The sequence below is a fragment of the Narcine bancroftii genome, chromosome 6 (genome assembly GCF_036971445.1).
Source record: "Narcine bancroftii isolate sNarBan1 chromosome 6, sNarBan1.hap1, whole genome shotgun sequence".
Taxonomy (NCBI): Eukaryota; Metazoa; Chordata; class Chondrichthyes; order Torpediniformes; family Narcinidae; genus Narcine; species Narcine bancroftii.
In genome coordinates, this window is record NC_091474.1 from 31,449,966 (window position 1) to 31,476,429 (window position 26,464).

Below are 26,464 nucleotides of genomic sequence, written 5' to 3' on the forward strand. Positions count from 1 at the left end.
CTCTTTGTTTCCTATTAATTTTTGAACACAACTTGGCCACTGGATTTTGAGACTGTAACCTCCACCCTCACACACTGTGCCCTTTTCCTCTTTCTGATGAGACGTAATACATTTTATTGCAAACATTCGAACATGGCTTTGGCCTTGATTTTCATTTCCTGCTTCATACTGCAGCACTGACCTTGGATTCACCCTTCTCAACAGGTTTAATGACATCAGGCATGAGTCCTTGTTGGCAAATTAGCCATGGCCTTGTGGAAGATGAATGGGTACTACAGCCCATCTGCATTGTCGAGCTATGATTTCCCAGATTATTGCTATCTTGTAGATGCTATGATAAAAGTTTAAAAGGCACTTGAATAGGGCATAGAGAGTTGGCATGGAGGATGTGAGTTGAGAGGGTAAATTTCAGAATTTGTGGAAGTATGACAGAAGGGACTGTTTCAAATATTTTTTCGCATTTTTTTTTTGCTTGCACTCGCTCCTCTTTTGTGATGCCTGCCACTTCAGCAGCTTCCAATTAACTGACTTCCACTACTGCGGTTATGTCACCACAAAATGCATCGACCCCTCTTCTTTTAGTATGCAAATAATTCTGCCCTGTCAATTACGCTGCACACCGTTGCACTTTCCCTGCAAGTGTGAGAGATGCTGTCACCTCTTCCCTTGTTCGGGATTCTGTCCTGTCAATCACCTTGCACACTTTCCCCCATGAGTGTGGTAGATGCTGTGTCACACTACTCCCTTTTCCCTTCATTCAGGGCCCAAAACCCACACTATCCAAGCGAAGCAATGGTTAACTAGTAGGTCTCTTGAGGAACAGCACTTTTGATGAGCACTTCACAGCATACTGATTTCAACTTTGGTTAGCTGTGCAATGCTCTTAACTGTGCTACATTTGGGTTTTCTTTTCCCATCACCATCTCGAACATTAGTTTCAACATTTGTTCCTTCTGCTTGATCATGCTATTTCAAACTCTGTGACACCTCAGCATTTCTTAATTTCCCCCACCCCCCCAATCCAATTACTTGTTCTTTCTTTGTGTAAACTAATAACCTTTTGTCTGTCACTGACCTGAAATGTAAACCTTTCCCCCCTTCCCCAAGTGCTGTTTGGCCTGTGAAAATTGAACCTTTTGTTCTAATAAATAATTAAAAGTTGAAGGAATGAAACTTGCATAAAATCACTTCTTACAGGCAGGAAGCTTGTTTGGAAGTGAATGGAAAAACTATTGTGACATGGTGGTTGTATTTTTTTTACTGGAACAAAAAAGGAATTTTATGGCAAGTTTGAATGTCTGTTACAGGTACTCGTCTTCCATCTGCTGAGTTTTCTGGGAAAACATTAGTGCAGCGAAGCTTCAGGAGGTGCAGTACAACTCTTGACAGTAATTTGTTTTTATTTGCATAGTTAACCCTGTGCAGATATTGTTAAAGAAAAGTTGTTTGATTTGCATTTGGCCTGTTGGTGCTGCTTGACCATTTTGATTGCAAAGTCCAGACTGTTCACTGAGCTCAAAGGCGTGGTGGGGGGGTGGGGGGGTGGAAATTAAGTTAGACTAAATGGAGTCACACTAACAGGTCTCCATTTCAGCAGAAACCACCAGCAGCGGCAAATGTTTACCAAGTTCTGCAATTAACTGGCTTCCATGTCCTATAAAAAGTAACTAATTTCTAATTTTTCCCCCCAATCTCTGCTCCTGACATTTGTACTGCAGTCAAAAGTTATTTTGTGTATGCAGTAAGTTTTGATATGGTTGGAAAAGTAGTTCCACAGTTATTTTTGAACCAAATGTTTGTTCAATTAAAAGTCATGATGATCTTGATCCTGTTTTTGAATGCTCTGTGTTCTGCTTTCAGCAATTGAAACGTACATCACCAAGCACAAGGAAATGGAAAAAGCAAATGCTTGAGCTGGAAATTGAAGCTCTAAGGCTTTGTTTTGTCTCAATGTGATGAGAATACAATATCAAGACGACCAGGAAAGAACATCTGAAGAAGAGTTTATGCCTTGGTTCACTGACCAGCCGCATGAATTTGTGGTGAAGCCCACTGAGAGCACAATAATGAAAACTTCTAGTGTTAACAATGATGACGTGAACTCAACTCTTGATTTTTCAGATGCAGAAAATTCATTTGAACACCACTGTTCAATTTGTGATCTGTACTTTCCTTTTAGCAGTCTTTTGGCACAGCATATGAATATGCATTCAAATAAGAAGCCATTTAAATGTCCCTTCTGTGACCATAAAACTTCTCAGAAAGCCAATTTGAAAAACCACCTTCGGAAGCACAAACTAGACCATTTACAGCAGGGAAAAAAAACTGGAAGGAATAAGGCCAATTTAAGTTTTGACATCACAAATACTGAGTCTGATGGTATCACTCCTAATGACCCCGATGTGACTGAGTTTAATGTTAAACCAGTAAATGGTGTAACTTTGTCCCTTGAGAATTTGGAAGGAAATGTGGTCCAAGCTGAAGATTGTCCATCGCTCCCTTGTATGTTCTGTAATAAAGGCTTTCAACATTTGGAAGATCTCCATCACCATGTGGTGATTCAGCACAAGCCAACGCTCTGTGAGCCAGCTGTCCTCCGAGTAGAGGAAGGCTTGGGCCCTGTTGAAGAGGGACACGGGAATGCAAGTTCTCCAGAACAGGAGGCAAATGTTGAAAATGATGATGGTGAGCTCAGCTGCAAAGTTTGTGGAGTGTCCTGTGAGAGTGCTTTGAATCTGGAAACCCACATGAGAAAACACAAGGATTCCTTTACCTATGGTTGCAACGTATGTGGTCGCCGTTTCAAAGAACCTTGGTTTCTAAAAAACCACATGCGGACACATTCAAGTAAAGCCAGGGGAAAGTCTCAACAGGATTCGGAAGGCCCTGCAACAATCAATAATGTGGCTATGCAGGAGCCAATTTTGGGGAACATTGCTTCTCCCTACAAAATGTGTATGGTATGTGGATTTCTTTTCCCCAACAAAGACAGCTTAAAGGAACACAGCAAAGTTCACAGCAAAGATTTGATTGATCGAATGGGTGATTACTCTTTAAATCCAGAGCTCGCGATGTCACAGGAAGGATTCCTGCAGATGCTGAACTTAAGCCCTTTCTCGCCACAAAATGGCAACAAATCTGCAAAGCTGGGAAAATGGATACCCGAGCTTGATCCCTTCAATACATACCAAGCTTGGCAGTTGGCCACTAAGGGGAAAGTAGCCGTAGGCCGAGAGAACGTGAAAGATCCAGCCCAAATGGCAAACTCGGAGAATGAGGAGGAGCCATCTGACAAAGAGGATTCCGGTGAGCATTGGGCCATGGAGAAAGGCAATCATAGTACGAACTTGGAGCATCTCGAAAAATCTAAAATCAAAAATAGCAACGTAGGCCAGAATGGGTCCCCTCCCACGGGAGAAGTAGACGTTGATCCAAAATTAACTCAGAGCAAACTTAAACCAACCAACTGCTCAGTGTGCGGCAAGATTTTTCGAACCTACCATCAGTTAGTTCTGCACTCCAGAGTGCACAGGAAAGGCAGGAAAAGTGTGGAGAATCCACAGACTTCACTTGATGGCAGCGACCCTGGCACTCAGTCCATAGACTCTGTCGCTGCAGTGGAAGACAACAGCCTAGGGACAGACAAGCCTGAGGAGGGCTCTGAAGAGGGTTCAGAAGACGGAGTACTAGGGGAAGGACTTTCATCAGGTAGGTGGTTGAAAGCCTGTTGGGATAGATGCTGTTTATCATTGTTGCAAATACTGTCTTTTTAAAAAAAAAAAATCATTCAGCAGCCATTCTGCCTTTAGAACCAAATCTGGCGACATTTTTCAGTCGCTCCCAATAAGAAATCTCCAAATCCATGGTCATCTTTAAAAATTGCCTGACTCCTTCCCACAAGCATTGGAAGTGGGAGGGCTCATTGTGATGGGAACAGGACCAGAGGTCCGTGATGAACCTTGGAGGTGCATTCATGTAGGTGTCAGAATCAGAATTTATGATCATGAACGTTATGAAATTTGTTGTTTGTCGGAGCAGCATCACCAGTGCAAACATTTATATGAACCACCGTACAAAATAAATTTTAAAAAAGTGCAAGAAAAAGACAAAATAAGACTGTGTCTGGTTCATTGATCACACAGGACTTTGGCAGCGGGGAAGAAGCTGACCTTGTGCTGCTGAGTGCTTGTCCTTGGGGTCCTGTACCTTTCCCCCCCAATGATAGCAGAGTGAAGTGTGGTGGGGGTCTTTGAGGAGAGAGGCTGCTTTTTTTTTTAAAATGACACTGGCTCTTGTAAATATCCTCAATGGACTGAAGACTGTGATGTTGCAGGTAGAGTTAACAGCCCTCTGGAGTTTTTTCTTGTCCTGACCATTGGTACCTCTGCACCAGGCAGTGATGATGCATCCCGTAGAAGTTTGAGTCTTCAGTGACTCCGAAACTCCTCACAAAATATAACCACTGGCAGGCCTTAATGATTGCAGGAGGGTTGAGCTGAAGGTTGGTTGGAGTGTATCAGTCAGTAAAATTGGAAACATAAAATCTGTATCTTTACATGAATTAAAGGGGGCAATGGAGAGTGGTTAAACAACATGGAGTTTAGTTATTTTGATCTGTATTTGGAAAGTCAGTTTTTGGATTGTCCCATTGTATAAGAATCTTCTTTGTCTTCCCTTCTAACAAAAGTTTTACAAATATTTTTCCATTGGATTTCAAACATTTACTTAAACATCAATTATTAATTAGATCTGGCTTAAAAAAATCATAGATTGTAGTTGTTTTTAAAGCTACTTCATTTAAATCAACAAAATTAGCAAAGGTGCTGAGGGTGGGGGAAATAGTCCATAGCAGAACATTTTTGCACATTGGATGCCAACATCCTCCGTGAACACTGATTACTGCTGCTATCAATGGCAGATTTCCCTTTAAAATTGATCAGTGGTTTTGGTGTTAATTTGATGCCTTTGGATATGTGAGAACTGTATTGAATGAAAGCACAGATGAAGTCAGTTCTCCAGTTTCTTGAGCATGTTGCTAATTAGTTATCCAAGTGAATGGAAGTGTAGTGAATTTTTGATTTTCCTTTGATTGTACACTTGTTGCAAGGTCCATGGCATGTACAGTTTGCCACAATATACATGTGGAAGAATGCAAAATATCTTTGTTGTGCTCTCTTGCCAGTGTGGGAGTAAAGTTTATTTCAGAATAGAAATTGTGGAATTGAGCTACTTTTTCTGACGAAGGACTGCTGTACACATGGTAGCATAATGTGAAATTATTCCCAGTTTTAAAACTTCAAGGAAACTAATGACCTTCATGTAGTAGTATCAGATGAATGTAACTTGATCATCTCCAAAACGCCAACCTTAAAATAATTGCACAATGCCAAACAAGTCACTGATACCTACTGTGGTGTGACTGCAATTTGGATAATTACCTGTATTTTAAATGCAGAGGCTAAAAATATCTTGTTGGCATTTCTTGGTGGTGAATGAACTGATTTAATCTAGAATTGTGTTGAACTTTCATGTTGACTAACTCCTTCCTCAACCATTTTGTAACCGAGCCGAAATGCTGTTTATTATTGCAAATGAAGGTTCTTTAAATGGGACGACTGCAAGGTCTCAATAATAAACCTTCATTCATATAGCACCTTTTAATATAGAAACAAAAACGTCTGAGATCATTCAGTTTTTCCAGTGAATCCTTACCACCTGCATCAATGTGTGAGGAGCTATTAGCAATTGAGGTTTATTTGAAGAAGGGGCATGGAGGGAAGATTTGGCAAACTTGGCTGCCAGTAATGGAGCAAGTATATGCAGGGTTTTGCTGAAGCCAGTATGGATCAGCAGTACCAATGCTGACGGGTGTAAATTGTAATATGGGCAGATTTTTTTTGGGGGGGTGGGGGGCTCGGTGATAACACAGAATGGGGATGGGAAACCTGACCCTGGATCAGATGTGAAGTGGGATGTGTGAGCGTTGCCTGGTTCAGTTTCAAGCAGTTGCTATTGGCAACAATTAGTTTCTCAGGACTTTTGTGAGGAGGACTGAGACAATCCTAGCATTTGGAAGAAATGTCAGCTCCACCTGTAACAGACCAGGTTCAGGTCATGGTGCAGGTGCTGAGAGGAGGTGCGAAGAGATAACTGTGGTGTCCTGCATTCTCCTTTCGGCTATTTTCACTTTTAAGGAAAGGCTGCCAGTAGACACGAGAGGTGAGAAAGAAGACTCAGGAGACGCAAGCAGTGAGAAAGTGGACTCTGGCTCGGGATAATTCCTTGCGGGTGGTCTTCTGGCAGTAGTGAGAGAGATGAGAGGCAGATGAATGCAATCTGAAGTAGCTGACCAACAGTAGTTGCTCTGGAAGGGAAAGAATGTGGATGACCAGGAAAAAAAAGCCAAAGGAATAAATTGTCTTTTTGATTGGTAATTAATCACACTAATTGCAGCCATTTTGGACTGCAATGAATGTTTTTAATCACCAATATGATTGGATATGTTCCAATATGGAGTTGTTGAAAGCTGGAGAAGGTGTACTGGTCACTCTCTTTCCATTGTCTAAAGATTAAAATCTTAAGTCGCTAAATATATATTACAGGGATTTAAAACCAGTTTGCATTTTGTCTGTAATAGCAGTCCAGTTAATAAGATCCTTTCCATTTCAAAGTAATAGCAGTCCAGTTAATAAGATCCTTTCCATTTCAAAGTTGCAATTCTTGTAGGAACATGGACAAACAAATTGGATTAGATCAAATGTATACATTTAATCATTTTGGGCTTTGGGTGCACGTCATTTCTTAAATTTTTGGGCATCTTGCCATTGTAAATCTAAAATTTGGGCTGATCAGTTTTTCTCAAATTGAATGCAGTGGATTCTTTGAAAATTATGGTGCGATTGCACCATCTAGTGGTCAGCAATTTTATTACAGCAAAATTGTTTTAAATGATCACATTTACTGTTACATCCAGAGATGTGTGGGTCATTGCAATATTTGCATTGATAAAATGGCCTTGAACTGAATAATAAAAAAAATCACAATGTTCCTTGTCATTGGGAAGATCGGAAAACACTTGGGTTGGCCTTGCCTGACACCTTCCATGCAGTGGATGTTTTTTTAAAGAAAATTTCAAACTTTGTCATCTTTAGAATTGACACCAGAATTTATTGTCACGATCAAGTCATGACATTTGTTGTTTTGCAACAGCAATCATAGAGCAAACATTCATATAAACCACCTTATAAAAATAATGCATTTATGTGTTTTTGAATTAAATAATTTTTTAAATGGAAAAAACATCATTATTAGTATTTTGGGGTGGAGAATACATTTACATGTCTCCAAGATGCTAGTTTTGGAAATGTGACCGAATCTTTCAGTATACAGCATTTAACTGTGATTTATAGAAAAAAAATTCAAGCTGAAGATTTAGAACCATAGAACACTAAAAGGGGCCCCTAAAGCCTTTCAACTCGGTGCCAAACCATTTTTTTCCCTCGTCCCACTGATATGCACTCAGTCCATAGTCCTCCATACCCCCCCCATCCATGTACCTGACCAAATTCTTCTTGAATGTTAAAATTGGGCCCTCGTTCCACACTCCCACTACTCTCAGTGTGAAGTTTCCTCATGGTCCCCCTAAACTTTTCTATATTTCATCCTTAACTCGTGTCCTCATGTTTGTATCTCGCCTACCCTCAGTGGAAAAAGCCCATCGACATTTACTCTTTCTATCCCCCTCATAATTTTAAATACCTCTATCAAATCTCCCCTCATTCTTTTGGTGAATAAAGTTGGGAAAATATTTCTGGACTCTACATAGATCTCTCTCTACTGGCCAAAATTAGCAACTACACCTTGGAGTCATTCAATCAGAGAGGGATCCAGCTTGGAAAAGGATTCTTCGGTCCACCAAGACAGCTCAGCTCGTACGTTAATCCCATGTTTTATACTCTCCACATTTCCATCAGCTAATTTCTTCCCCCCGCCCTGATTTTTACCACTTTCTTACACATGAGAGACTATATTTACCAGCAGTTACATGTCTTTGGGATGAGTGCCTGGAGCAAACCACATGGTCACAGGTGGATGTGCAAAGTTGGGACCATTAATATATTATTCAGCCATCCTTCATTTGAAAAGCTAGTCAGCACTGGTTAGTTTATCAACACTTGGGACTAGAATTAGTATTTTTGATGATTTTGTGGTTTAACAGATTGAAGGCATTCAAGTTAAAGAGCCCATGATAGAAATCTGTGCAGATCTCAGCCAGAAAAGCAAGAGGAACATTAGTGTTGGTTATAGTTAGTTAAATTGTAAGCACTGCTGTCTAGGCATCTATGTGCAAATGCATTCGTGGAAAGATTGTTGGTGGCTAATAATCTTCTAGAAGGAGAAGTTACATGTGCAGGACCATTCTGTTAATGACCTCCAAAGCAGTTGCATGCTGGCCAATTTGGTTGCCTCTCCGAAGCCCAAGGGTGTTGAACTTGTAATGCAAAAATTGGAATGACAAAGAAAAAAAATCATTTTTGGGTTGTGGGCATCTCTGGCCATACTATTGTTTCATTGCTAGCCACCCTAGGCTAAGAGTGGACTGCCTAATGTCCCCGTACTGTACAATGTTAAATATCATATCTGATTTCTGCAATTCTTTATGGCATCTGCCTTGGTTAGCTTTCTTTTTGGATGCACATTTTCCACCCACCCTGTCCCCTGCACTTAGCATTGCCTTCACTGTGGGAAGATGTGTTTTTGAATTAAATAATTTTTTAAATGGAAAAAACATCATTATTAGTATTTCGGGGTGGAGAATACATTTACATGTCTCCAAGATGCTAGTTTTGGAAATGTGACCGAATCTTTCAGTATACAGCATTTAACTGTGATTTATAGAAAAAAAAATTCAAGCTGAAGATTTAGAACCATAGAACATTACAACACTAAAAGGGGCCCTTAATGGTTACGAAACTGTTAATATTTGGTAATGATGGATCATTTTGGCTAACCTTGTCGATGATACTTAATATCACTCCTCACACTGGACCCATATCCCTCTGTCTTGCCAATTTAAAGAACTGTCCAAATGTTTTTTTTTAATGTGATTGTCTCTGCCTTGGTAGCTCATTCTAGATATTCATAACACTCTGCATTTTTGAGGTGGGGGGAAATCAATAACGTCTCTGATATTTTTTGTTCCTTTAAACATCTCCCCTTTCACCACAAACCTGTGCCCTCTAGTCTCCTATGACCTGGCCAAAAGAAGCTATCTCATCTGCAAACCTCTTGTACGGTTACCTCTCGGCTGCCAGCATTCCAGTGACAATAAATTGGGTCTATTCAATATAATTTTAGCTATTCATTCTAGATGTCATCCTGGTCAATCAACTTCTGTACCTCCAGTAGTGTGGTGACCAGATCTGTATGTGATACTCCATTTGTGTTCTGACCAACTTTTTCATTACTGCAATGTAACATACAAAGTCAAATGTCTCAGATTTTGAAGTCCAGCATTCTAAGTGGCCTTTCTCACTATCCTTCTCACTGTGGTACTGCTTTGAATGAGTTATGGACTTGTGTCCGAAGGTGTTTCCATATATCAGTGCTCCGTGGGACCCAGAATCTGACGTGGGCAAATGCATTCTCTCAAACTCTATTGAATTCAATCTGACAACACTCCACCTAACTTTCCAACTGGTCCATGTCCTGCTGTATCCTTCAGTGACCACCTTCACTCTGATGCCTCCCAATTTTCATGTTTGCAGATGTTATGATCATATAATCCTACCCACATCCTTCTCCACCCAAGCTGCGATCATGTATAGGTTCTCCTTGACTTGTGATCGTAATTTGGACAGAAGGGTTGGTCAGATCTTGGAATGAATGTTTGTTGGAATTTTGTACATTTTAAATAGAGGGGAAAAAGAAAATTCACGCAGTTTGTTGTATTTGACAAACTATAACAGGAATACAGGGCATGAAAGAGCCAAAAATGTGCGTACTTGCCTTGTTAGTCGGGCACGGCCACCTTGATTCCTGTGTGCCTGTGCGAGTCTTGGCGCCTGTGCAGTGGGTTCGTGTATTGGAGTTCGGTTGATGCGTGCGCGAGAGTTAAGGGCGTGAATTCAATATTGTTTTGGCGCTTAACTCTCGCGCGCACACCAACCGAACTCCAATACACGAACCCATTGCGCAGGCACCAACCGAGGATTCGCGCAGGCGCACAGGAATCAAAGTGGCCTCGCCTAGCCAGCAGACCCCTACTAACAAGGCAAGTATGCACATTTTGGTTCTTGCGTGCCCTGTATTCCTGTTATAGTTTGTCAAATACAACAAACTGTAAATTTTAAAATTTTTTAATATTAACAAATGCTTGGTCATGTGTACAGATGGACACAAGTTGCATAGGTCGCAAGTCTGTGAGTACCTGTATGTGTTTTTTGGATTTCCATTCAGACAAAGGTACCCTCTGCTTCTCATCACCACACAATTATGGATCCACTTTGCCAATAACTTCTGATTCCTTTTCTATTTAACTGTGTGGACCATCCTACTATGTTGAACCTCTTTCAAACGGTGTCCTTTGTACAGCTAAGATAAAAATACATAACTGACATTTCGGGTTTATCAAGATATGGAAAAATGTTGGCAGGCGTCTGAATAAGAAAGGGGGTGGGAGTGGTCGTAAAGGCAGGAGGTAATAGGTGGAGAGGGGAGGGAGGGGACAGCAGCAAGAAAGAAGAGGAGAGATGGCTGGGTGAATAGAGAGGGGAACAGAGCAGGAAGTGGGGACGGAAGGGTGGGAGAGAAGAGCAGGTAGCAACTGGAAAAGTCCAGGTTAATGCCATCTGGCTGGAGAGTGCCCAGATGGAAAAATCAAGAGTTGTTCCTCCAATTTACATAGACCAGTGAGTTTGGGAGCGTGACACAGAACTGAAATGATTGGTCACTGGGAGGCCTCGGGCACTGGGAGGCCTCGGGCACTGGGAGGCCTCGGGCACTGGGAGGCCTCGGGCACTGGGAGGCCTCGGGCACTGGGAGGCCTCGGGCACTGGGAGGCCTCGGGCACTGGGAGGCCTCGGGCACTGGGAGGCCTCGGGCACTGGGAGGCCTCGGGCACTGGGAGGCCTCGGGCACTGGGAGGCCTCGGGCACTGGGAGGCCTCGGGCACTGGGAGGCCTCGGGCACTGGGAGGCCTCGGGCACTGGGAGGCCTCGGGCACTGGGAGGCCTCGGGCACTGGGAGGCCTCGGGCACTGGGAGGCCTCGGGCACTGGGAGGCCTCGGGCACTGGGAGGCCTCGGGCACTGGGAGGCCTCGGGCACTGGGAGGCCTCGGGCACTGGGAGGCCTCGGGCACTGGGAGGCCTCGGGCACTGGGAGGCCTCGGGCACTGGGAGGCCTCGGGCACTGGGAGGCCTCGGGCACTGGGAGGCCTCGGGCACTGGGAGGCCTCGGGCACTGGGAGGCCTCGGGCACTGGGAGGCCTCGGGCACTGGGAGGCCTCGGGCACTGGGAGGCCTCGGGCACTGGGAGGCCTCGGGCACTGGGAGGCCTCGGGCACTGGGAGGCCTCGGGCACTGGGAGGCCTCGGGCACTGGGAGGCCTCGGGCACTGGGAGGCCTCGGGCACTGGGAGGCCTCGGGCACTGGGAGGCCTCGGGCACTGGGAGGCCTCGGGCACTGGGACAGATGGAGCGAAGGTGCCCAATGAAGTGATCTCCCAGTCTCTCCATTGTAGAGGTGACCACAAAGTGAGCTTGACAACCTCATTTCACTTTCTAGCCAACTTCCACCTTGATCTTAAACTCATCTGGGCCATCTCCAACAACACTCTCCCCTTATGTATCTCTCAGTCTCCATCTTAGAAGACCAGCTATCCACCTACATATTGCAAACCCACTAACTCCCACAATTACCTTGACTACACTTCCTTACACCATGTCCCCTGCAAGGATTCTATTCCCTTCTCTCTCAATTTCTCTATTTCTGCCACATCTATTCCTAAGATGATGTTTTCCTGTCCATGTCTTACAAAATGTCTAAATTCTTCAACAAACATGGCTTTTCCTCCACCACCACCACCATCAACTCAGCTCATCTGCTCTGGTCTGCTCTGGCCCCCAGAAGAAACACACATAGAATCCCCTTGTCCTCACCTATCCTCTGCATTCAACTATATCCTCTATAATTTCCAGCATTTAAACAGGATCCCACTACTAGACCCACCTTCCCCTCTCTTCCTTCCTTAGGGATTGACCTGTGACTCCCTCATGCAACCTCCCCCCAGGTACCTTCCACCTTGGCCTCAGGAGGTGCTACATGCGCCTACACCTCCTACCTCACCTCTGTCCGGGGCACCGAACAGGCCTTTCAAATGAAGCAACGTTTCACTTGTAGATCCTTAGGATTTATTTACTGCATCCAGTGCTCCCTTTGTGGCATCCTCTACATCAGAGAGAGTGGGTGCAGACTAGAATATCGTTTCGCTGAGGACCTTACCGCACCAGAGACAGAGACCTCCCAGTGGCCCACCATTTCAGTTCTGTGTCACACTCACATGTCTGTCCATGTCCTTGTGTACTATCCCACCAAGACTACCAGTAAATTGAGGAATAACACTTTCAGCCAGATGGCATTACCACCGACTTGTCTGGTTTCTGTTAACCTGTTCTTCCCTCTTACAGCTCTCCTTCCACTCCCCGAATTCACCCAGCCATCCCTCCTCTTGCTACTGCCCCCTCCCTCTCTTCTCCATCTATTACCTTCTGCCTTTGTGACTACATCTCCCCTCCACCCCACTCTTTTATTCGGATGCCAGCCAACATTTTTTCTTATAGTGATAAAGGGATCAAGCCCGAAATATCAGCTATGTATTTTACCCTTGCTAAAGGACACTGACCTGCTGAATTTCTCCAACATTTTGTAACTTCATCCACGGAGTCTACAGATTTTCATGTTTTACTTAACCTGTCTGGAGAATCCATTAGCTGCAGAGTTCCAGCCTTTGTGAAGTAAATCTCACAGCTGACATCATCCTGGTGGATACATGTAGTTTTATTGAACCACTCTTTAAGGAAGAATTGGAGATATTGCCAAATGGGAAACTTTGTAATTGGCACCAGCAAAGCATAGAATTATTTTAGTGCCATGCTGCTCTGATGTGAAGGATGGAATTGGTCAATTGGATTCTTCATTTCTGTTCTTGTGTACTTAACAATTTGAATCAACGAAAATTGTTGATTGCAGTGAACTCCTTTCCCAAGGTGGCAGTGTGCATTGGGAAAATTTGTAATTGTACACCATGGATAAATATTTAAGTTGATAATCCAGGTATTGATTGTGTTGTACACTGTGTACAGAGGAACTATTGCTGCATGAACTTGTCATGCTCACTTGTCTTGTTTTGGGGGTTAGGTAGGGGAATAAGAGAACCAGATGGTAACAGAAGAATTTGATTTGGCCCCAAGCTTGCTATAGGAGGTAGTTAAACACAGAATTCTACAGCGTGGTGGAGGCCCTTCACCCCAGTGTTGTGCTGACCTAATCTTCTCCAACAGTTTCCTAGAACTTCCCTGCTGCATAACCCTTTTCCTGTTCTAGTCACTTCAAAGATTCTTTTGTACCTGCTCCAGTACTATTGAAGCAAAGGAAAATGGGAACTTTCTGGAGTGTTTATAACATTGCAGCCCATAACTATGTACAGTTGCAAATGTACTTTCCAAGATTAAGGGTAACACAGTTTTGTATACTACATAGAACACAGAACATTGCAGCATAGTACAGGCCCTTCAGCCCATGACATTGTGCCAACCTATATATTACCTTCAAAAAAAAATGAAACCCTCCCTACCTCATAACCCTCTATTTTTATTTCATCTATGTGCCTGTCTAAGAGACTCTTAAATACCCCTTGGCAATGCATTCCAAGCACCCAGGACTGTGTATTTTAAAAAAAACTTGCCCCTGATGTCTTCCCTAAACCTTCCTCCCTTTTTGTCGTTTTCCAGTGACCAGCGTTGAATCCTGATCTCTGGTACTGTCTGTGTGGAGCTTTTGTGTTCTCCCAATTACTTTGTGGGTTCCTCCAGGTGATCACTTACCCTCTTCTATCGCATTGACTTCTGTAACTTATCCCCAGTGTGGTTGGCTGGTAGGTGAACCGGCAGAGAGTGGGGTTTATGGAGTGTGAGCAAACACACAATTCAGGGACACATGATTTGGCCTGAGTCTACTGGACTCTGAGCTAAATAGCCTCATGTTGTAAGGAAATTAGAACATTACTTTTTAGTCCACTTTCAATATTTTCATAACTTGTCATACTTAAAATGCCTTTTTTAAACTTTGTTTATTGCTGTAGATAAAAATCACATTGTCCTGCCATTTTTGGATTAAATGAAATGACCAGATGCACATTTATATGGAATGATGTGGGAAGAAGGATAGATGATAAACAGCTTTGTTTCTGCCCTACAGATAGGAGTGAGGATGGCTCGGAACGAGGAAGAAGTAGAGAGTCCGTCTCCTCTGGTGAATGCAGTTACTGTGGAAAATCTTTCCGGTCAAACTATTACCTCAATATTCATCTCAGGATTCATACAGGTGTGTCTACAGTTTCCCTTGTAACAGATGCTGCATTTGTTATAAAGCTGGTTTGATAACTGTACAAAACCATAAAATCCCTCCTTGTTAACCAGCAAAAAAAAACAAAACACGGAAAATGAGCAAAAAATAGGAAAGTCTAAAATTGACGCCCCCGAGCAGTTAATTTCATGCAACATGAAAAATGAACTTATCCATCATCTACCAATCCCCAGAGGTGCTGGATACTGGGCGTTTTACTGTCTATATTTTCTGAAATGAATAATTTGCTATTCCTACATTATTTTTTCACCACTGCATGAAAAGGGATTTTTGAAGCTTACTGAACAATGCCTATATAACTACCACAACTGTGTTTACTGCAATTTTTAACAATAATTAAGGATCTCATTAGTGAAATCTGTTTTAAATTACAGTATTTTTTAGATTTATGCAGTGCTGTCTTTCACGTAGATGGCAGTCCATTTCCTTTTCATACCATCAGTTAACCTATATTTTCTGTTCATCTGTTACATGTAACTTGCCTTCCTATTGGCTTAAAAGCAATCTAACTTGTACAGGACCTGCATCTTGCTTCTCAAACTAATTTTAAAGTAATGATTAATATCTTTCATTCTTGTACAAGCCAACTAATGTGTTCCTTGTTGACCAATTAAGATTGAATGTAATTGTAGTGCAAGAAGTGGTGTAGAAACTCAGCAGGTCATGCAGCATTCTCAGGAAGTAAAAGGCAGTCAGTGAATTGGCCTGTGCCCTTCATAGGGAATGTTGAAAATCAGGAAGGCTTCTAAATAAAAAGGGGAGAGGGGGAAGTGGTGGGGGGGGGGGGAAAGGAGAAGCTGGGGAGGGGGGTAGGAGAAGCTGGGGAGGGGGGTAGGAGAAGCTGGGGAGGTGGGGTAGGAGAAGCTGGGGGGGTTGGAGAAGCTGGGGGGGGTTGTAGAAGCTGGGGAGGGGTGTAGGAGAAGCTGGGGAGGGGGGTAGGAGAAGCTGGGGAGGGGGGTAGGAGAAGCTGGGGAGGTGGGGTAGGAGAAGCTGGGGGGGTTGGAGAAGCTGGGGGGGGTTGTAGAAGCTGGGGAGGGGTGTAGGAGAAGCTGGGGAGGGGGGTAGGAGAAGCTGGGGAGGGGGGTAGGAGAAGCTGGGGAGGGGGGTAGGAGAAGCTGGGGAGGGGGGGGTAGGAGAAGCTGGGGAGGGGGGGTAGGAGAAGCTGGGGAGGGGGGTAGGAGAAGCTGGGGAGGGGGGTAGGAGAAGCTGGGGAGGGGGGGGTAGGAGAAGCTGGGGAGGGGGGTAGGAGAAGCTGGAGAGGGGGGGTAGGAGAAGCTGGGGAGGGGGGGTAGGAGAAGCTGGGGAGGGGGGGTAGGAGAAGCTGGGGAGGGGGGGTAGGAGAAGCTGGGGAGGGGGGGTAGGAGAAGCTGGGGAGGGGGGGGTAGGAGAAGCTGGGGAGGGGGGGGTAGGAGAAGCTGGGGAGGGGGGGGTAGGAGAAGCTGGGGAGGGGGGGTAGGAGAAGCTGGGGAGGGGGGGTAGGAGAAGCTGGGGAGGGGGGGTAGGAGAAGCTGGGGAGGGGGGGTAGGAGAAGCTGGGGAGGGGGGGTAGGAGAAGCTGGGGAGGGGGGGGTAGGAGAAGCTGGGGAGGGGGGGGTAGGAGAAGCTGGGGAGGGGGGGGTAGGAGAAGCTGGGGAGGGGGGGGTAGGAGAAGCTGGGGAGGGGGGGTAGGAGAAGCTGGGGAGGGGGGGTAGGAGAAGACTGGTTTTAACAGATATTGGAGATCAATATTGATGCCTTCTGGTCGGAGTCTGCCGAGACAGAATACAAGGACCTGTTCCTCAAATTTGTATGTAGCCCCAATTGGCAGAACATATGAGGTATGTCAACGTGGCTAGGCTGTGGAATTAGTATTTGGCTACTGAGGTTCCCTGCACCCATCCCTATGAAGTAGGGGAGGTCACTTCGAGAGCCCTAGATGCAGTAACTGACCCCTACAAATTCACATGAAGTATTGCCTCACTTGGGATAGTGGTGGGGGAGGTGCAAGGAAAACACTTCTTGCAGGCACAAGGGTAGGTACCAAGGAAGTTACTAGAAGAAAGGAGTCATGAAAGGAGCGTTAGAAGAAAGGAGTCACGCAAGGAGCGATTCTTACAAAAAGATGGAAGGGGAAGATGTGCTTGGTGGTCAGATCCCATTGCAGGTCGCAGAAATTGTAGAGAATGAAACACTAGAAACAGAGACCCATGGGGTGGTGGATGGGGGGGAACCCTGTCCTTGTAGCTTGAAAATGACCCCTTGCCCATCAGCCTGTGCTTCAACTGTACCCCTTGCCCATTTGCCTGTGCTTCATCTGTACCCCATATCCCGCACGGATTAAAAAGAAAATTCGGGTGTATGCCTGATCTTTTTAAAAAAGAATCAACTGCCTTTTACTAATGAATGCTGTGCGCCCTGCCGAGTTACTCCAGCAATTTTGTGCCCTACACCAGACCTCAGCATCTAGGTTTATGGCCTGAAGTATTGCCACTTTACCTGAGCACTTCATAAAAATCCATATACTCATTCAGGTGTAGTGACCCAGGATGATATGTCATGCTCCATAATTGAATGTTCAATTTAAATGGAACTTGTTTTGACCCTTCTTGTGCATCCAGTATATTTTGCTGTATTACTGGTCAGATGTTTATTATCCATCATGCAATCTCGTGTTCTAACCTTTGGACTTCACCAGTACAATGATTTTTTAAAAAAAACTTTCATTCCATGCATATTTATTGCAACATTCCTGTAAATCATTACACTCTAATTTGTTAAATTAAAATCCATCCGACTTCTCCAACCCAATTTACTTGAATGACATAAATCGTTATGGCAATAATCAAGGGTATACAACTTTTGGTAGCATCTGATTAGCTGTGTGTTGTATCCCAAGCCTGTTTACTTAACAACCCACCTCTCCCTTCTGTTTGCTGCCTGCTTCCTATTCAGGTTGACATTACTGAATTCCATTTTGTAGATTCATTAAAATACAATATTTCCTTGCGAACAGCAAGAGCCAGAATTGTTTGCTGGAAAATAAAATGTGCTATTTCCTAGACATAGAATGTTCTTTTCTTCCTCATCACTCATCCCCTAAAGGAATTTGTAATCCTTGGCAACTTCATAAATTACATGGAAATGTGGAACTTGTAGCAATTAATATCAGCTGTGTTGTTAATTTCAAATGAGTGATATACTTGGGTTAAAATACTTTCAAAATAAAGGGTATGGGAAAAATGGATATATAGGGCACAGATCACATTGAAATGGCAAGACATGCTTGCAATGCCTAATGTCCTGCACCCGCACTAAATGGGACATCTACACCTGAAGAGCTGCAGGGAATCAAGGATATGGCTTGCCTACTTTCTCAGGGTGATGAGTTCTGACTTTACTGGTGGTACTGCATTCTGAAAAATAATGGGTGAGTTGATTGGTTTAGGTGATCCATGACCAGAGTTTTAAAACAAAATTTTGTTGTTTGTTTCAGTAGTTCTTTCTAGGTTTAATTAATCAATGCTGAAAGCCCTTGACCTCTCTGTGGCTTTATCCTCTTGTCTTTTAAAAGCCAGATGAATATGTTATATAGTAGTTTTCAGGTTATCTGAAAAGCTTGGGACTGGACGTTTTTTGGTTAACTGGATTTTTTTGGATAACTGAATAGTAGCTTTAAGTAGCCCAGTGGCATCAGTACAATACTTGTATCGGTTAATGGAAGAAAAGGGTAGGTCAGACTTTGCTGATCCCCGACACCTCCCCACTGCCATTGCCGATTTGGGAGCCTCTGGGTCCGAAGCTGGGACAGTGGAAAACCAAGTATTGTGAAGGGTAAAGAAGAAATAGAGAAAGAGAGGGGAGGGAGTTGCCTTAAAGAAGGACAATCCCTACCCGACCTGCTGACTTCCTCCAGTCGCTCACGATGGCTCAAGATTCTATCCTGCTTCTCTGAGCTGGCATCCAACTGTTCAGTATCTGTCTTCCCAGCTGGTTCTGAGCTCTCGTTACCAAACTGGCACTCACAGCACATCAGAGCCCCACGTGAGCATGTCGGGAGAAAACAATTTTTCAACTTGTGCTGTCATGAAAGAAAGTTCAGATAATTGAACTTTTCGGTTAACTGAATTTTGGGATAACTGGAAATGTACTGTATTGCATTTAGTGTTTGGGAAGCTTTGTTTTTTTTTGTGGAAAAAAACAAATAAAAGGAGCCAGAATATGATGTGAAACCCACAACTTAACTTAGTCTGGTAACTTCTGAATTACATGCACATGGCAGTAAGGAACTGTATTGCATAAACTTCCTAGTACCAATGTCATGTAGATTCCTTCAACCAATCTTGATTACAACATCTAATGTTCCATCCCTCCGTGTTCATCTTTTAATCTCATTTCCTTCTTTAATTCCAATTTCTGTCATTGTGTAAAAGCAAGGCTATCTCTGCATGTCATGATTAACCAAGAAGCAATGAGTTCTTCCTTCTATAATCCCTGAAGGTTCAGGAATGGAGTAAAAATTCCAAAATACTGATGTTTCGTTCATTAGTCCAGAAGGTGAGCAACAGGTCCAAAATGAAAGCAGGGTGTGCGGCTGGATCTAGGCTACCTTGGTTTAAGGTTGGAGCTTGGACCTGAAATGCTGCCTTTTAAACGCACTGAATTCATTTGAAAATTCATTGTCTGAAAGTAAAAACATGATTGTATAAGGTTGTTTGGATATTAATATTAATATCCAACAATTTGTGGCAAATCAGAAGATTTCCAAAAGTTCTAAGAGTGCTGGATTGTCTTTGTTTTACCGTGCATTCATTTTGGAACCAGAAACCTGAGGCATCAAATACCTTTAGTTTATGTTCATGCCTATCTTCACTGTTGGGTTTTGATGACTTGTTAACCCAATTTACCTGTTAACTTGCTGTCTTTATGATGAGAGAAATTCTTTCAAGATACATGGTCCAACCATGCAGAGTCTTTCATACTTTTTTCTTTCCACTCACATACTATCTAAGTAATCCCTATGCCATAGGTGCTCTGTGGTTAGTAAGGGATTACTTAAGGTGGTATGTGAATGGGGGGGGGGGGTGCGTGGGGAAAGGTTGAGAACCACTTCTAGACTGAATTGTTACAAAAATATTTTGCTTGAGAAAAATTGTCATTGACCCATTTCCTTAGGAGTATGATGTTGTGCACATAACGGGTCAATTAGGTACGATTAAAAAGGTGGTTTTCAAACTTTTTCTTTCCACTCACAAACCACCTTAAGCAATTCCTTACTAATTACAGAGCACTAGAGTTTTTCTTTAAAAAAGAAGAAATTTATAAATTTAGAACCATACAAATAAAGCACATAATAAAAAAAAAATAAAATCAATACAAATAGATGTGGCATACAAAAAGAAAAGATGAGAAACCACCCCCCGTCCCCCTTCAAAGAAAAAGTGAAAAAGGGACAAGAGACCCTTTACAGGGTGCCTTACTTTAAAAGTTTTTTTTTCTAGTAAGGAGAAAGGGAATGTCCAAGCCTTTTAAATATTAACACCCAGATTTTGTAATTAAGGGCTCCATATCTTACAAAATATATATTATTTATCTCTTAAATAGTAAGCAATTTTCTCAAGTGGTATACAACTCCAAACTTCAGCATACAATCTTTCTATACCCAGATCCATGTCAGACTTCCAAGTTATGGCAATACATTTTCTTTGCTATTGCTAAAGCAATTTGAACAAACTTCTTTTAATACACATTCAGTTTCAACTTTGGCTCAATATTCTTAATATCACTCAATAAAAATAACATTGGATCCTGTGGGAATTTAATCCCTGGAATAGGGATTACTTAAGGTGGTATGTGAGTGGAAAGAAAAAGTTTGAAAACCATTGATCTAATCTATCCAGAGCATTAAATGTACTTAATGGGTATAAATTGGATGGCATGGACTTGTGGGCCGAAATAGCCTCTTACCATGTCTAAATTTGTATTTAAAAAAAATTATTTTCAAGTTAAATTAAAATGTGGCACAGCTTGTTTTTAAGGACTTGACAAAGCTGATTGAGGGTGTCTGCTGCCAAACATTTGTGCACTCAACTCTTGACTGCTCTGTTCAGCATTTTGTTAATCCTTATTAATGTCAGTGACCCAGTGATAGAAACTTGGGCTTTTGCATCACGCCCTGGTTTCCTTGTATTTAACCGGATGGACATGGAGGATGCCCTAACAGACACTCGTGGTTTTTGGTTGCCATGTTAATGGATAGTGTTTTTTTTTTCCTTTAAAAGCCTACCAAGGATTTTTGTAATCTACTAGTTTCCGTCATTTTTCCCAATGAGGGGGAAAAATGCGAACAGTAAAATGACTCATGAACCACCTTCATTTCATCATTAATTTATTAGCTGCTCCTTTTTTTTGGGTCTGTTCTCTTATGACGCACTGCTGTCAGTTCTCGAGACTGAAATGGTATTAAAATCAGTTAAGAAGGTGACCATTCGATTACTTTGAAAGCTAAGCTCATGATTTTTTTGGTTTGATGATTATGGTGTAAATAGTTGCTCTTTTCTAAATGTATTGGGATATTTAAAGCGACTGAAATTTATTTGGTTTCAGGTGAAAAACCCCATCGGTGTCCTTTATGTGATTATGCTGCAGCTCAAAAAACGTCGCTCAAATATCACTTGGAGCGACATCACAAAGGTGAGCAAAAAAGGACTGAAGAAAGGAGTGATCCTCTGAAGATTTCATTGACATCTCCAAAATTGGAAGTCGCACCAAAAGAAAATGATGAACCGCTTCAGGAATCCGTAGACTCCAAGAGGTTGTTCACAGATCCTTTGGGCAGTGCCAAAGATTTAGATGTAGACTTTCCTCGGGGGAAACCGAAACCGATTCATTCATCTACTAGTTCAATTTTTCATAATGCTGAGTTTTCAAATACGAGTAGAGAATTCCCAGACTCAAACAGGAATGCAAGTTTCCATCACAACCGACGGATCTTCTGTGGTGCTCTGTTGCAAATGCCTCATGGTGAGAAATCAAAGGATGAAAAGTTGGTGGATGAGTTGCACTCTGATGCAAAGGTTGGCATTGAACTGGACTGTTCCAAGGTTTCGGAAGAATGTTTAATGGACAAAGTGTCAGAAAATAATATGCAACAGCTCAATGCTAAATGTAGGAAGGTGGAACCTATTTCAATAGATGACCAATGTTATAGTAGTGCTGGAGATAACAAGGAGGACTACTGTAATAAATATGAATCCAGCTTATCGGAGAAGCCTTTGAATCTTTGTACCATAGTACATCAGCAAAGTCTGCGCGGCAGTGATAGTCCTCAGGGAAATGAATCTACTACCTCATTTTCCAAGAGTGCCTTACTGAGTAATGTGTGTCCATGTTGTACCTACAGAACTTTGTACCCTGAGGTCTTGGTGATGCACCAAAGGTTGGTACACAAATATAATCCTGACCCAAGTCCAATTAATGGATTTCCAAGCGCTTTTCACAGGTCAGTTAAAAGCAGACGCACTGGATGCCCTCCTGCACTATTAGGTCAAGATGTTTCTTCTATGCTTGCCACCAAAGAAATGAGCAAAAGGTTTCCTCGACGGACCAAGTCACCACTGCCTGCACCTCCACCAGATGCATCAGATTTGTTACCTGGAAAGGCAAAATTATCATCATCTTCCTCACACCAGTCTGTATGCAGTAATCTACCTACTGCAGCGGAATCTAGATCTTCGAGTAACTTTAAGGCATTTAAGATGACCCAGATTCCTAGCTTGCATCTTGAAAGCTATGGATCTATACATTCTGAAGCAAGACCAATGCCAGAGATGGTGCAAAGGACAGAAAGAAATGGATCTTCAGAAGCTGGTACTAGTAAGAGGAATATGTCTGAAAAGTCTGGTACTAAATTGGACTATGAATCTGAAGGACCCAGGGGACCTCTGTTTAGATATGATGGTCATTGGGCTCCTAATGTTAGCAAAATGTGTCTTACTAACCTGTCTGAGAATCAGGGAGGTTTGGATTCACATGAGCCTACAGCTAAAAGAATGAAAATAAATAGTCCTTTAAGAAATGATCAGATTTCATTAGGAATAAGGAGGAATATCCAAGGAAGAAATAAAAAACTATCTCTGGAGATGTCTCCAATTCAGTCAAGAAGTCCAGGAGTATCGACTAAGCCAGGACCTGCCTTGGATTCAAATGGAATTGATTCTCGTTGGAATGTATTGAAAATTTTGAATTCCTACAACCCACAAGACATTGCTTCATTGTATAGCACTTGTGGGCCCAGTAACAGTCGAGATCCTAATGTTCCTCAAGAAGGTAGGAATAGTTTGCTTTATTTTTAAAGTGTGATCAATATTGTTCGAGGGTATTTAACACCAGTTTCTGAAGGCTGAACGGAAGGTTAAAATGTTGCTCAAAATGACCACATCCAAATGTTTAAACCCTCCCAGAGTTGCATTTAAATTTTATTTTTGTCTTAATGTTGCTTTGTAAACCGGTTATCTTCTAACTACAATGTTTCTTTTCTGTAATTCCTCTCCCACCACAATAAAAGTGTACATTCCTCCCTAAAAGTCGAGTTGAAGTTCAGAAACCTTGCTTGATTTTAATGCCACTCAAGTGGTTCAGGCACCAGGAACATAAAGGCCACTCTGATTTGTCTTTGTTGGATTCTTTTAAAAATATCACTGCCATTGATTTATATGAACAAACATTAAACAAAACATTATGTAGAGCAAATCAATGTTTGCAGGCAGCTGAGGGGCAAAAACACCATCTGCTTTTGGGCCAGCAACTTCATTATGATTGCTTCTGAACTTGTCCATAATTTGCTAATCTTTAGTTGTGTTAAGTCAATTATTGATATGCAAATATGATGGATTAAATGAAGATTAGCATTAAATCTGATGCATCAATCTTCAGATGAAATTTGTGGCTTGTCAGTGTTTGAGGACTAGAAGGTGATGAAGTGCAAGTCTGAGGACTAATTACGCTGCTAAATCTTTTAACACCACTTTAACGAAATATAGATGTTGAATGAGAAATGTCAGTGATCCAACTTTTCACTTTACACTTGCTTGCATAGGCACAACAGATATACTACATTTCTTCAAGCCCAAAGTAACTTTGAGCACGTTGAATTACAAAATAGGCCTTGTGGTCTGACAGCATTCTCTGGGGCTGAATATTGCATTGGATGAAAGATCAGGAGTGACATGGGAAATGCATTACACTCAGCAAACTTGATTAGCCCATGATGTTTCCAATCACTGCTTGTTCATCATACTGATTTTTTTTTTGCCCAGAGGAGACAGGAAAGTTCTGGTGCCACTCATTTCCAGTTATTTTTGCATCAGTTGCCCCTATCAAGGTGGCGACATTCCATCTTGCCCGACTTATTGGTTGATGAAGCTGGTTGATGTCTGAAAAATAAAGCCAGCTGCTTGGAAAGGATCATGCCTGACAAGAATATGATGCTACAGTAGAGGTTTATTTATCAAGCTTGTGGCTTTTAATTTAATGCAATTTATTCATACTTGCTGCCTTGCACTTTGCAGGGATTGTCAGCACTGATGACAATGAAGGCTGTCAAATAGTTGTGCCGAGGCTCATAGCAGCCAGAGAAGGGCCCTGGCATATCAGAAATGTTAATGACACCTTCCTGTCCTGAATTTTAACATGATCATTTCCCCTGCTGTTTTCTGGTCATAATGCAACTTGGGACACATACAGGGCATTGAGATTTGTCAGTGAAGGGTATGAAAATCTGATTATTCCTGCACAACAAATGTTCACATCTTCTAGCCGGTATACTTAAAGGATGCAGTACTGTTGGTTGCACAGAGCTCTGCTGATGTGTTTATTATATACAATGCATCCGCTTCAGAAGACTGGGTTGGAAAACTGTTTGCATTAACGTCAGGAATTTAGTGCAAGTGTTTGTGTCCAGCAGCTAAACACTGATTAATCCCCCTGAGTCTTCATCCTGACAAAGTTGTTTGAATTTGAAGGGCTTGTGTAGTAACTGGGAGCTTTTGAGCAACAACCTGTTCCTTAAACAAAAACTTTATCTGCTGTTGTATTTGGAAAAGATATTAGTCTCTGAAATGAATATTCCTTTTTATAAAATGAATTAACTGATTTAACTGCTTATTTTCAATAGTTTGTTTTTTTTTCCCCAAGATTCATGCTTATTTTAAATCTTAAAAGATTTAGATTTTTATAGAATCTTTGTTCACATACCTCTAACAACTCCTTTTGAAATACAGGGTCCTGTGCTAATCTTGGTGTTTGCCTTTTTTAGTTTGGGAAAGATAAAGAACCAGTTTCAAAGTGTAGATTAAACTAGTAAATTGTGTCATTGGGAGTTTACGATGGCATGTGACTAATTTTAATTTGAATACATGGCAAAGGATAGTGAATTAATCTGCTTTTAACCAGTTTGTCTTTGCTTTTATCAAGGGAAGCGGCCTCTCCAATATCTACATCATTCTAACAGTATGTCACAAAAGCGGAGCATTAGTCACACTCTCAGTGGATCGATAGACAAAGAGTATTTGACCCAATGAAGTGCAGGTAATTGCAAGGAATATGCCAATTTCTCCAATTGTTATTGCAGTGACGACTCTCCATTTCAGTTTAATATCTGAAGTACATTTCTGTTGAGCCTTGATTTTTGCCTCTTTGGTATCTCACTTGCCATCCTGAACATGTAACCCTTCTGCACTAATAGACTGGTTGCTGTATGTACCATTTACAAGCACGTTGTAGATATTTACAATGGCTACTGTGAGAGCATCTGTCTCCAGCCCCAGGGATGGCGAAGGCAGCAGAAGAATTGGTACACCAACATCACGTTCTCCTCCCTCCAAGTTGTATTCTATGATAATTTGGGAATGTGTCACTCCACACTTTTTCATTGTCATTGGAATTTTTCCAACAAACCATATTAAAGGATTGCCTTCAGCAGATTTCAAGATTTGGTGTCAGAGTACATACATTTAAAAAAAAACAAACAACTTTATTTAAAAGATTTTTGAACAGCATACAATCAAATGACAAAAAAAATCAATTTTTATATATCTATAGATATACACAAAAAACCCCTCCCACCTCTTCAGCCAGCTCCCTTAAGGGGAGCCAAATATAAAAAAACAGAACAAAATATATACAATATTTCAAAGTATTTCCAAATTCATATCTTCCAAATAAGAAGACCACATTTTAACAAAAAAATAATTATGCAAGTTGCATGTAATTTTTTTCCATAGTAATATAAGCTCTTAATTCATTTTGCCATATCTCCACGTTATCTTTCCAAGTACTAGCTACACATTTTCGTGCTACAGACAACACTAAGCATACAAATGCAATCTGAAATTTATCCAATCCCAATTCTTTCAAAGAACCCAACAAAAAAATCGATGGGTCTAATGGTAATTTAATTTTGAACAATTTTCCCAGAATCAACCTAATTCTTTCCCAAAACGGTTGTACTTTAACAGAAGTCCAAACGGCATGTAAAAAAAGTTCCAATACATGATCCACATCTAAAACAAGAGTCCGAATTACTAAACACATTTTTTCAGTTTTTCTCGAGTCAAATATAACTGATGTAAAAAAAAAAAAAAAATAAATAAATAAAAAAAAATTATAATTAACTATTCCATATCTTACATTCATCAGTTTAGTTACACTTTCATGACACATAACTTCCCAATTCTCTTGAGGGATAATATAAGTTAAATCACTTTCCCATTTAGTCCTAGATTTCTCCCACTCTGGTTTATCCATACTTTCTTGTAACGATTGATACATATCTGAAATATAGCCTT

General features: G+C 41.9%; 1 protein-coding gene across 2 annotated transcripts in view; it reads left to right on the plus strand.

Moving 5' to 3' along the window:
• The window catches only part of znf217 (zinc finger protein 217), a 64,594-nt gene that overhangs the window by 33,283 nt on the left and 4,847 nt on the right, over positions 1 to 26,464 (plus strand). For both annotated transcript variants that reach the window (XM_069884601.1, XM_069884603.1), the window contains exons 2-5: positions 1,861 to 3,708; positions 14,476 to 14,601; positions 21,225 to 22,946; positions 25,092 to 25,205. In XM_069884601.1, the coding sequence (XP_069740702.1) occupies positions 1,956 to 3,708; positions 14,476 to 14,601; positions 21,225 to 22,946; positions 25,092 to 25,198 (3,708 nt within the window). In that variant the 5' untranslated portion in view covers positions 1,861 to 1,955 and the 3' untranslated portion in view covers positions 25,199 to 25,205. The remainder of the gene's footprint in view (positions 1 to 1,860; positions 3,709 to 14,475; positions 14,602 to 21,224; positions 22,947 to 25,091; positions 25,206 to 26,464) is intronic.